The sequence below is a fragment of the Artemia franciscana genome, chromosome 8 (assembly GCF_032884065.1).
Source record: "Artemia franciscana chromosome 8, ASM3288406v1, whole genome shotgun sequence".
Taxonomy (NCBI): Eukaryota; Metazoa; Arthropoda; class Branchiopoda; order Anostraca; family Artemiidae; genus Artemia; species Artemia franciscana.
The window spans coordinates 39,799,846-39,812,232 of record NC_088870.1 but is presented as its reverse complement, the minus strand read 5'-3'; the positions used below and the strand labels follow the sequence as shown (position 1 = coordinate 39,812,232).

The 12,387-nt window shown below is 34.1% G+C and overlaps 2 protein-coding genes across 4 annotated transcripts in view; one reads left to right on the top strand and one right to left on the bottom strand.

Moving 5' to 3' along the window:
- The window catches only part of LOC136030416 (uncharacterized protein CG3556-like), a 173,594-nt gene that overhangs the window by 105,369 nt on the left and 55,838 nt on the right, over positions 1–12,387 (top strand). The gene's annotated exons all lie outside the window — the stretch shown is intronic.
- LOC136030415 (dynamin-binding protein-like) overlaps positions 3,250–12,387 on the bottom strand; it is a 56,392-nt gene continuing 47,254 nt past the window's right edge. For all 3 annotated transcript variants that reach the window (XM_065709380.1, XM_065709378.1, XM_065709379.1), the window contains exons 3-4: positions 11,677–11,916; positions 3,250–4,714 (exon numbers count right to left, since the gene is read on the bottom strand). In XM_065709380.1, coding sequence (XP_065565452.1) covers positions 3,407–4,714; positions 11,677–11,916 — 1,548 coding nt within the window. In that variant the 3' untranslated portion in view covers positions 3,250–3,406. The remainder of the gene's footprint in view (positions 4,715–11,676; positions 11,917–12,387) is intronic.

The window sequence follows — 12,387 nt, the reverse complement described above, 5'->3', positions numbered from 1 at the left end:
GAACTGGCTAAAACTTTTTTATATTTGAACACTGAAGGGCTTATAATACTTTGGTCTGCGATATTAGGATTTAGATATTCGATTTAGCCAAATATGAGATATTTTTCTGACAGTTTTCCTCTTCGTATTAAATTTGGGTACTTGTGTATTATTCAGAACACACTCCATAAGTGAATTTGGGTTCTTTGGTGAAACAAACTACAATGCAGGTACGTTTTAACTAAATATTTGGTACTTGTTCATTATTCAGTTGATTCAATTCAGAGCACACTCAAGAATTTTGCTGAGAAAAATTTAGTTTGCTACGCATAGTGATAGAAGATAGTGTCTGAACTGAGATTGAAATGAAGATTTTAACACAATTCTTCACGACATTTCTGCGTTCTGGGTACATAATTCTAAGTTTTAATTTTACAATTTTCCTAACAAAGTATTATATTTTCATAATTTTTTGTTTTATTCCATTAGCTTAATCAAAATTTTTAGCTATATATTTGCACATTAGGGGTGGGGTGCATTATAGCAAATACCTAACTTAACCTAACTTAACCACCTCTATATATAAAATATTTCATTAAAATGTATCTGCATCGTAGTTTGTTTTACGAAAGAACCTAACTTCACTTATTGAGTGAGTTCTGAATAATACACAAGTACCTAAATTTGAAATACATAACCACAGAAAATGAAGAATGGAGAGAAATTGCTGCTACCGCGCTCAGAGCCGCATTTAAAGCTTTGACGCTCCTAGGCCCAAGCGTTTTTGCCGCTGCGTTTTCCGATATTTTCGGTAAATAAAACTCAAAACGGCTAGAAATTACTATTAAGAAATAAATGAAACCCAAAATGAACGAAAACTAGATTAACAATCAAAGCAAACAACATACTTGTAGAACAGGTACTAATATAAACGAATAAATAAATCTTAAAACGAGTAAAACTTCAATTGAATATGCAAATCAAACATGAAACAAACAAGATTGTGGCTACTGCCCCCTTCCCTGGCTGTAAAAGTATAAAGCCTACTGCGACATTGGCGCTCTACCGAAAACCATATGTGTCTTGAACAGTCTTGGAAAGAACTAATAAAACATGAATATTTGATGTATAATAAAATTGATGGCTGAACGCTTATTAGTTCAGGATTTTTTTTTTCACTGCAATTTTCATTTTATTTTCGATATTGTTATAAGTATAAAAGAAAATTTTGCATTATTTGTTTTCAGTAAAGCGCCAATTACGCAGTAAGCTTTAGACTCTTAATATTAGGGAAGGGGGTAGTTGCCAAATTCTTATTTGTAGTGAACCTTTTATTCCCGGTATTAGAAATTTTAGACTTGCTAAATTTCGAAATGTTGGATAAACGTAAGGTTTACATTGCCAGTTTGGTTAAATAGCATATTATCTTATTACTTTTTAACTCCAACGGTTGCTAATGTTTCAACACCAGAAAAAGAAATCCGTTATTGTCAGATTAAAAATCCTCTCGTATTGTCTAATTAACTGACATCTTTCATAACAAGTGCATGACATAGCTGCCATATTTTCGGCAGAACTTATAGCCCAAATCGACGAAACCACTAGGCCAAAAGTATCGAACACTATTACAAAACTTACTATGCCCTATTACAGCACTATTATGGGTAAAACAAGAAAGATTTACAATCGGCATATGAGATAACCTACACTTGTAAGCCAAAAGCAAAAGAAGAGTCCTGTGACAGAAGTTTATTTACCACCCCTCCGAGAGATGGTTGGAGTTTAACCCCCGCCAAACCCCAGAAAATATGTCCCAGTGGAACAAAAACAAAAACTATAACAAATAACCGAGTTAAACTCAAAACGAGCAAAAATTAACATGAGTAGGGCTGGTAACCCCCACGCCTTCTCAAAACCAGAACATAGTTTGAACTTTACTGAAAACAAAATACATTTTAAGCGTTTTCACTTTTCTGACTTCAATAAATAAAGAAGTATTAAGAAATTAAGGAATGAATATCAGAGCATGTGAATTAAACTGGAAATCCAGGGTTAATATTTTTTTTATTTTTTTTAGTCAAGTGCAAATTATGTTCTGGTCTTGAGAAGACACGGTTGCTGCCAGTCCTACTCCTTTTAAGTTGTTGCTCGTTTTGAGCTTGACTCGGTTATTTATTTTATGATTTAAATAAACAAAATACGCTCAAAATGTTTTAACTTTTTTAACTTTAATAAATTAAAAATTATTAGAACTTTAAGGGGTATATATTAGTATATGTATACTAAACTGTTGGCCGAAAGTTTGGCGAAAGTTAAACTGTAGGCAAAGTTGTAATAGTAGTCAGAGTAGTAGTGTTGAGATTACTGTTAATAATAATAACGGTAGTACTAGCAGCAGGAGTAATATTACCATACTGTATATTGGTCAGTAGAACATCCCTCTCATCAAGTCCTGGAAGTTTCAACTTAATGCCATTAGTCTTTGCTATGACATTGATGATATATCCTTTTTGAAAACCTGAATGTTCATATGCTTCTTGAAATTTTCTTTTCAATGCTCTTAGCCTTACAAGTAGTTGCAATAGAAGTAGTAGTTTAAATAGTAACAATAGTAGTAAATATAGGCCTAGCAGTGATAGTAGTTTTAGTAGCAGTGTGTACATATTGCCTTCCCCTTTAAGCAGTGTCTGAAAGTTCTAACTTAATACCCAAATCAATTCTTGAAATATGCTTTTTTGACAATGTACATGCACTTGGCGTCTTTTGATTTACTCAATGTTAGAAATGAAGTAGTGTGGTAGTAGTAAGGGTAGCAGTAGTTGTGGCGATAGTTAAAGTAGTGGCATTAGCATTCAAATGTTGCCTTTTTGATCATCCCCCTTATCATTTCCTGAAAGTTCCGAATTAATTTACTCAGTCATTTCTAAATTACACATGCGCAAATTTTTTTGCGCGCGGCGTGGCTTATGCCGTGGCGCAATGTCCATCAGCTATGCTACTTTATTGATTTTTCAAAGCATGGATATTAGCTGTCAGTGCCTTACGAGTTTAGAGGCCTTTATGTTTCTTGAGTGCCAAAACTAAAAAGCTTTTGCACCATTTTTATATTCAAAGAGACTTGATCTGGGCACTAAAGGACCAACTTTAGTTTCATCACATGTAACAGAATGACAATATATATATATTTTTTTTTTGAAAAATCTTTTGTCACCATCATAAATCGACATTCCCAAAGTAGAACTAGTTATAAATTTACATCAGAGAATACTATTAACGAAGCAATTAAACTTTTTAATTCTCAAAAACAACAACAACAAAAATACTGACACCATTGGCTTTCCACCTTATAAAAGTTAGATAGGTACTATAAATTATGTGTTCAATTCATTCAACTCCAGTAAAAAAAAAAATTGTTACTTTTAAAACATTATTTTTGTTCTTTCTCCTGAGTCTTAATTAAAGCCTCATCCATAGAGTGAATATTAAGAAGCTTCCTTGGTGCTGGTGTTGGCCGAGCCTTTAAGTACCGTGGCTGTGGAACAGGTTGCCTCTTACAATCCACCAATTGAGAGTCTTCCTCGATACCAATTTCAGCATCACATGCAGTCTCTAAACTTTCACTATTTTCATTATTATCGTCACTACCATTGCTCACTAAATACTCATCATTTCTCACCTCCTGAATAGGAAAATCTTTTAGAACCATTTTGTTCACCAAGTCACAATTATTTGGCACGTGACTTGAAACAATGTCATTCGAATCGATATTATGTTTCTTTGGAAGATCCGGGTATAAGGATTCATAAGGAGGTGGACTACTAAAAAAGGTTGCTGTTATATCCTGTTCACTTATCTCCACTTGCTTATCATTTATCGGTCTGCTGTTTACTTTATTGACACGCAAGCTTGGTTTTTTATCAACATATTGATTATAAGGTCTTAAAATACAAGTCGGGACAAATCCAACATTGTCACCAAATGAAATTTTTGACATGTCCCCTTTCTTCTTTATTAAATAGATCATTTCCCCTTTTGTAACTCGAATTTCTCCGTTTTTCGCTTCGTAGTCACAAATAGCTGTATAAGGCTTAGCATTTGAAATCTCATATCTGCGGAAACTAGCTGTTAAATCTAGTTGGGACTGTTCCTTATTTTCTTTTACAAAAGCAAAGTTGTCAAGTTTTGACCTTGAATTTCTTACACTTTCTTCATACCTTGCTTCAATATCATCAATTAAAGAGTCAGATATGCCAGTATATGCTGCTAATTTGTAAGCAGAAGCAGCTTGCATGGCAAGAAATTTTTTCCTCAGTTCCAACTTTCTTTTCCCTAGTTTAAGCACTAATTCAGTTGCCATTTTCAAAAATACTGGTAGCTCGTTTGATAGCTGTAACTGAACATAACTATATGACCGAACTGAATCATTTACTTTGTACTGAGATGATGCATCTTGAGAAATGGATTTTACTAAAGTTGCTTGCTTGAACTCCATGAGTAATGATTCTCTTGTTTTGATAAGTTTATCAACCTCTTCAAAAATGCTGATTAGTTCATCAATATGTTTAGTTACAGATTCATTTAGTGACTTTTCAACAAATGTTTTAACTTCTTGATTGAATTGTCTACTAGTGTTTACAAAGGCTGTGTAGACAGGGTTGTCATCTTCCACATATTCTTGGATGGATAGAGCCAAAGACAGTTGAGATTTTGAGTAAGAAATCATTTCTTGCTCCATCTACAAGATAAAAAATATCATTCGGGGATAGTTCACTATGAAGGCTGAAATTTCCGGCTAAAAATAAAAATAAAACACTAAATGGACACAATGGAAAATGTTATACGTTATAAGATAAATCGTACACATACCGAAATTCGAGGAAGAAGCACTTCCCCAAAGCCCCGCTACGTACACGCCTATATTGTAAAGAAATTCTTATTTAAGAATAAACTGAAATGAAAATTTTTAAAGACAACCGCATAAAGTAAAAAAAATAATATATAAATCAACATAAAACAAAATATATTAAAAACAAATAATCATCTGGTTATGATTTATTTCGTAGAAATAACATTCCAGGCTAAAACTTCAAAAAAGATTAAACAGAAGCGAACAGAAAATATGATGCATTGTAATTACTTAAGGAAGGATTAGGGCCAATAGCCCGGCTGTATATATGTCCACGTCAAAATTTCAAGGCAGACTAGAGTCAACAACTACAGGACTACCACTAAGAATTTACCAAAATTAAGGAATTAAATTAGAAAAAAATCCAAGTTTTTAAAACAAATCCCAAGAAGTTAAACGGTGATCATGCATATATAGGCCTACTGTTTGAGGGTATACTGTTTACAGAGTATACTGAGTACCCTCAGTGTACTGAGGGTATACATATATGCTGTTTAATAAATACTAATTACAAGACAGACGCTCGAAACTAAAACCTGAAGACGTTGAGGGAACTCCTAAGGAGTGGACCGATTGATAAGAGGGGGATATGTCGGGGGTAATTTCCATCGAGGAATCTGTCATGGAGGAAGAATACCTCCATGAAGGGAGCGCAGGATTTTCTAGCATTATTTAAAAAAAAACATTGAAAAAATAAATACGAAAATGTTTTTCCAACTGGAAGTAAGGAACAGCATTAAAACTTAAAACGAACAGAAATTATTACGCATATGAGGGACTCGCCTCCTCCTAATACCTCTCTCTAAGCTAAAGTATTTTTAGTAATTTCAACTATTTATTCTACGGTTTTTGTGATTAAGGGGTGATTCTTAATGAATTGGGACAAAATTTAAGCTTTAGTTTAAAGAGCGAGGTACTGACGAGGGGGTAAACCCCTTAATATATGTAATAAAAACATGAGAATACAAAAGTTCGTTACGTAAGCAAATTTATAAGTTCCGTATATCTTTTATTATTAAAAAGATTCGTAAAAAATTAGAAGTTCCAAAGTCCTTTTTAAGTAACCAAAAAATCGGAGGGCAACTAGGTTTCCTCCCCCGCTCTTTTTTCTCAAAATCATTCGATCAAAACTATGAGAAAGCCATTTAGCCAAAAAAAATATATGCAAATTTCGTTTTAATTATTCCTCTGCGGAGAGCCAAAATCAAAACATGCATTGATTCAAAATTGTTCAGAACTTAAATATAAAAAAACAAGTTTTTTTAACTGTAAGTAAGGAGCGACATTAAAACTGAAAACGAACAGAAATTACTTCGTATATGAAAGGGGCTGCTTCCTCATCAACGCCCCGCTCTTTACGCCAAAGTTCTTTACTGTTTTAAAAAGAAGAGTTGAGAGAAAGTCAAACTTTAGCGTAAAGAGAGGAAGCAGCCCCTTTCATATACGAAGTAATTTCTGTTCGTTTTAAGTTTTAATGTCGCTCCATACTTTCAGTTAAAAAAAACTTGATTTATTTATTTAAATGTTACCAAAACTCTGTTTCTTTGAGTTTTAGTTACCATTGATCCGCATCGCTACTTACTTACAGTTCGTTACGACGAAATGATTGATTTACTTTTTAATGAAACCTTTTTCTCGATCTTCTCTTCTTGGGAGGCTGAGGTTGATAGTAACTTTAGGTGCTGTTGAAGGGCTGCATTGATTAGTACATATTTAATAGTAGCAGATTTTACCCGAGTGGGATATGAAGGGGTAATAAGAATAAATTTAAAGGAAACTAGGAGTTCATGGGAGGGTGTAGATAGTGAAGCTGCTGTGTAGGTCTAAAACAGCTCAGGGTGCCGGTGAAATTGTTAGTAATAGTTGTTCTACCGGTATAATTAGGACAGATATAATTTATGGTTTGAATTCCATGTTTCTTATTTGGTTGTTTGCGATTTAAGTGAAAGGCATAATGGCTTACCTCAATCTTGATAAAAAAAAATCTTACCCCGATGAATCTGTGTGAAAAACATGATCCCTTTTATTAAATTTTAACTACTTTTTTTTTAAAAACTTGTGGGTTGGCCGAGTTCATTATCACTGCTATGATGATTGAGTGGAAGTATCAGTCACGATCTGTTACCGATCTTAATTTTAACTGCTAGATTGAAAAAGTCCAAGATAGGCCATATTCTGCTATAAACAGCTTTTATATTTTACTCTATAGTATTCAAACTTTTTTCAGCAATTGAGCAAATTTTTTTCTCTATCATGAATGTAGCGAAATAAGATTATGGTCATCAGTTGCTCAGTATTCCCATCAACTGGGAATTTCCTGAACATCTTAGGATTTTTGTCCTGAGTTTCGGTCTTGGATGTAATATATATTAGATATTATACCCCCCCAAGCAAAAAATCCCCCTAAAAACGTCTGTACACTTCCCAATAACCATTACTATATGTAAGCCCTGGTCAAAGTTTGCAACTTTTAGCCCCTCCCTTGGGGACTGTGGGGAAGTAAGTCGTCCCCAAAGACATAGTTATAAGGTTTTTCGACTACGCTGAATAAAATGGCTATCTCAGAATTTTGATCCGTTGACTTTGGGAAAATAATTAGCGTGGGAGGGGACCTAGGTGCCCTCCAATTTTTTGTGCACTAGAACTTTTCATTTCCGTTAGAATGAGCCCTGTCGCAACATTCTAGGACCACTGGGTCGCTACGATCACCCCTGGAAAAAAAAACAAATAAAGACGCATCCGTGATCTGCCTTCTGACAAAAAATACAAAATTCCACATTTTTGTAGATAGGAGCTTGAAACTTCTACAATAGGGTTCTCTGATACGCTAAATCTGATGGTGTAATTTTAATATTCTATCACTTTTAGGGGGTATTTCCTCCTGTTTTCTAAAATAAGGCAAAATTTCTCAGGCTCGTAACTTTTGATGGGTAAGACTAAACTTGATGAAACTTGTATATCTAAAATCAGCTTTAAAATGCAATTCTTTTGCTGTTGCTATTGGTATCAAAATTCAATTTTTTGAGTTTTGGTTACTATTTGAGCCGGGTCGCTCCTTACTGCAATTCGTTACCACGAACTGTTTGATGAATACATCAAAGGAATCGAATTTCGATGTTTATTCAGAATACATAAAATTCATCAAGTTTAATACTACCCATCAACAATGGCGAGCCTGAGGAAATCTGCCCAATTTTTGAAAAGGGAGGACGCACCCAAAACATTAAGTGTTCTTAAAGAAACTCGCACCATCAGATTCAGCATATCGAAGAACCTTACTGTAAAGGTTTCAAGGTCATATATATAGAAATGTAGAATTTTGCATTTTTTTTTACAAGGGGAAAGATCACAGATATGAATGAATGAACGAATAATACTTTATTAAAAAACGAACTTTCACAACAAATGACACATTAACATGACGCATTACAATTTTCATTCATTTAGGATTTCAACAAACGCTGGCACAAAGCTTCAAATTACAATTTTCATTCATTTAGGATTTCAACAAACGCTGGCACAAAGCTTCAAATTACAATTTTCATTCATTTAGGATTTCAACAAACGCTGGCACAAAGCTTCAAATTACAATTTTCATTCATTTAGGATTTCAACAAACGCTGGCACAAAGCTTCAAATTACAATTTTCATTCATTTAGGATTTCAATAAACGCTGGCACAAAGCTTCAAATTACAATTTTCATTCATTTAGGATTTCAACAAACGCTGGCACAAAGCTTCAAATTACAATTTTCATTCATTTAGGATTTCAACAAACGCTGGCACAAAGCTTCAAATTACAATTTTCATTCATTTAGGATTTCAACAAACGCTGGCACAAAGCTTCAAATTACAATTTTCATTCATTTAGGATTTCAACAAACGCTGGCACAAAGCTTTTTCTCTAATCCTCGGTTCTTGCATTGATTAGATTTAGAAAAAGGATTTTTTTTCCTTTTGATCAAGGTAATCAAATATATATTTTATATAGTTGGAATCAGCTTAAAAAGCTAATTCTGTTGATGTATCTGTTGTTATCAAAGTTATGTTTTAAAGTTTTTAGGAGTAGCCTTACCCATCAAAAGGTATTAGCCTGAGAATATTTGCCTCATTTAGAAAATAGGGGGGAAAACCCCTAAAAGTCATTAAATGTTAACGTAAATCACACCATCAGATTCAGCGTACCAGAGAATCCTTCTGCAGAAATTTCAAGCTCAAGGAACACGCCCAAAACATTAAATGGTCTTGAAGAAACTCACACCGGCAGATTCAGCATATCAGAGAACCTTACTCTAAAGGTTTCAAGGTCCTATATGTCAAAATGTGGAATTTTGCATCTTTTGCAAGAAGAAAGATCACGGATATGAATGAATGAATGAACGTAAATGAAATGTAAATGTAACTTGACTAAAACCAAACAGATAAACACCGAACCAATGAGGTTTACAAATTATCTTCCTAAGCCAACTTAGGCCTAATTTTTGCAGACTTGATTTTGACTTAAATAATTCTTGTCATAGCGCCCGTCACCGAGGGAGACCAAAGAACACGCTCCGTAGAACGTCATTCATATCGAATGTCCTACTTTCTATGAGTTCTTTAATTCTTAAAATTAACAAAATAATTATTTTTTTTTAATTTTTTAAATTAAAATAGTCATTTTAATTTTAATTTTATTTAGTTTAATTTAAATTGAATTATTTAATTATTAATTAAGCTATCAATAAATTAATTATAATTATTTAATTTAAAATATTTAATTTTCAAAATTAAAATAATTCACCAAACGGCTACACTTCCAATTAACACTGGCATTTTTTAATTCCTGTCTTCCCATGTCAGATGTAACACGTCGGGCTGACAAGGTACGGAAGTGGAATTCCTTGAGGAGGAGAATGTAAGGCGCTTTGCCCTGACCATAAATAATTCTCAGGGCTTTTTTCTAGATAATTTCTAGCCTATCGGACTGATAAACCGTAAGGCTAAAACGCCACACAGGGCAAGCATACCCTCCACTCAAGCAGTGGACGGATAAAAGATATATAAAGGAGGGGTATATGTGCTTTTGGACATTAATATTTAGCAAATAGCTTAAGGAGGGACAGAGATGCACAGCCCTGTTTAATAGTGGAACAAGCGTGGGCCTCCCATTTCAAATTGGTCGTCAGTGTGACCCCTAAGAGTTTAGTTTTTGTTATAATTATTTTATTAGGTATTGGAGTTATAAACGATGGCTTTGAAGTGTTTATTTGTTTTTTGTTTGTTTGTTTTTCCTAGGGGTAATAGTATCAAACCAGTTATCTTAAAATATCGGAAAAGGGCTCATTTAATCGGAAATCAAAAGTTCTAGTACCTTTTTAAAGTTACAAAAAATATCAGAGGGCAGCTAGCTCCCTTCCACGCCCATTTTTTCCAAGGTTTCACTAGAAAGTAAATTGCATCCAAAGGTAGCTAGTCAATTATAATGTTTGACCCACACCTGTCGTTAAAAAAAAAAGTCAAAATTTGTGCCTTAAAATACTTCTCATTCCATTTAAACTGTTTTTGTGTTCTGACCAGTCGTTTTTAAAGAATTAGGACTCCAAGTCAACTTTTGCGCAAAGAGCCAGGGTTGATAAGAGGACGTCCCCCTCATAAATGCAATAGTTTCTGTTCGTTTAAATAGAAGGGCATAGTAACCAGCAGTTTCTAAGATACTGTCAAGTGAAAAAAATTTCCCATAAGCGTTTCTTCAGAAACTAAAACAATTATCATGGCTGCACAGAAAAACTACATGTAATTAGGAAAAAAAGTTTGAGAATTTCAAAAAAAGAGCCTGAAACTATTTAAAAATGGGCTCAAAATGAAATAGAAAGTTGACCATTGAAATCAACATAATTGAATACCGTACAGTAGAAGTTTACACCCCCAAATTATAAAAAAAAGGAAAACCGTTTTTTTTTGCATGGTTATTAGTGATGTGTCTCTCTTTTAGTGCCAGTACTAATTATAGAAAGATCACTAACGGATCATTTGAAAACTAATGTTCATATCTACGTGTTTTTTGCTTTTTAATTTGCTGCAATGGCACCGCAGTGAAGTGCCACCTGGGTTCAAAAACAGTGCCTGTTGGTGTCACTTCCAGAGCGGAGAAGAGAAGGGAACAAGAGAAGGTTAGGGTTCCGTTTAAAGAACAGGCTTGCTGTTCCATGGACATTCAATAATTTTGATGAAGGATTCTTTTTCTGACTAAACACTAATATAACAGAATCCTTATTTGGGTACAATCAGAAAATTTCTGTTAATAGAATTTTAAAATTCTTTTCCAGTACAACTAACCCCCCCCCCCCCCGACCCCCAATGGACAAAATTGTTGAAGCATTGGAAGCACAGTATTTAAAGTGACAGTGCAGCGAAAAAGGGGGACCAGTTTCAATGCTATCAGCATCGACAAAGAATCTATGACAGCTAATACTTCTTATTTATTAATTTTTTTTTGTTCGTTTCTTACTGGTATTTTCTGTACATGTTAGTCACGTTATTCCGGCAGAAAAAGTCGACGAAATGATCCATCACAGCAGGCACACACCTAGGAGTTTACGTTGAAGGAACATACACTGTGGCACGGGGAAGGGGGCTGTTAGCTAGTACGAAAAGGGTAAATTGCCCGGAAACTTTAAGGGACATCTTAAAACTTTGTTCACTTTAGAGAGGCGGCCCCCAAACTTGCATACCCCCATAGTCAATGGTGGCCCCCATAGTCAATGTCTATTCAACTAAAGGAATGTGAAAATTATGAAAAAGTGACTTACTTTTTTAACTTTCTTAAAAAATCTTCGAATATGCTCATAGAGCTTGTTAAATTCCTGCATTTTCTGTTGGAAATCGGTAGATGGCTCTGATAGTAGCTTATTCTCATCATCCAAATGAGTAAAATCGTAGAGGACGCTCGATATTCTCGCCACTGTTGAAGCATTACTCCTGAGGCACACTTCTGACATTTCTTGTTTCAGCTTTTCTTCATTTATATCCTCCACAATCCCTTTCATCTCCTATAAAATTTAGTTTCACTTAAAACTGTTATTTGTAAATACTACTTTAGAATGTCGACGCAATTCCAATCTATTACTGTGTTTCCTTATCACCAAAGATAAGGAAATTTCATGAGGAAAACGCTTCAAATTATTTTTCTCACCTGCATTTTTTTCTTAATGGTGACCTGAAACTAAAAATAATTATTTATTCATAGTTAAAATTAGCTTCCATTTTATTAAATGATCAATTAAAACTAATTATCTCATCAACTTTCATTGGTTTGGTGCTCGAAAAGGCTTGACTTAAGTGTCGGAACCAGACACAGAACATAGTATTTTTTTTTAGAAAATTGACGCACTTTTTAACTATATCAATTGCTCCAACTAAAGGTTGATCGATGTTACCACAAACACCTTTTGAATTTTTTTTTCGAGGGAGGTTGGATCCTCTCAATATTTTTGGGGGGAGTGAAAGTTTGAAAAAAACCT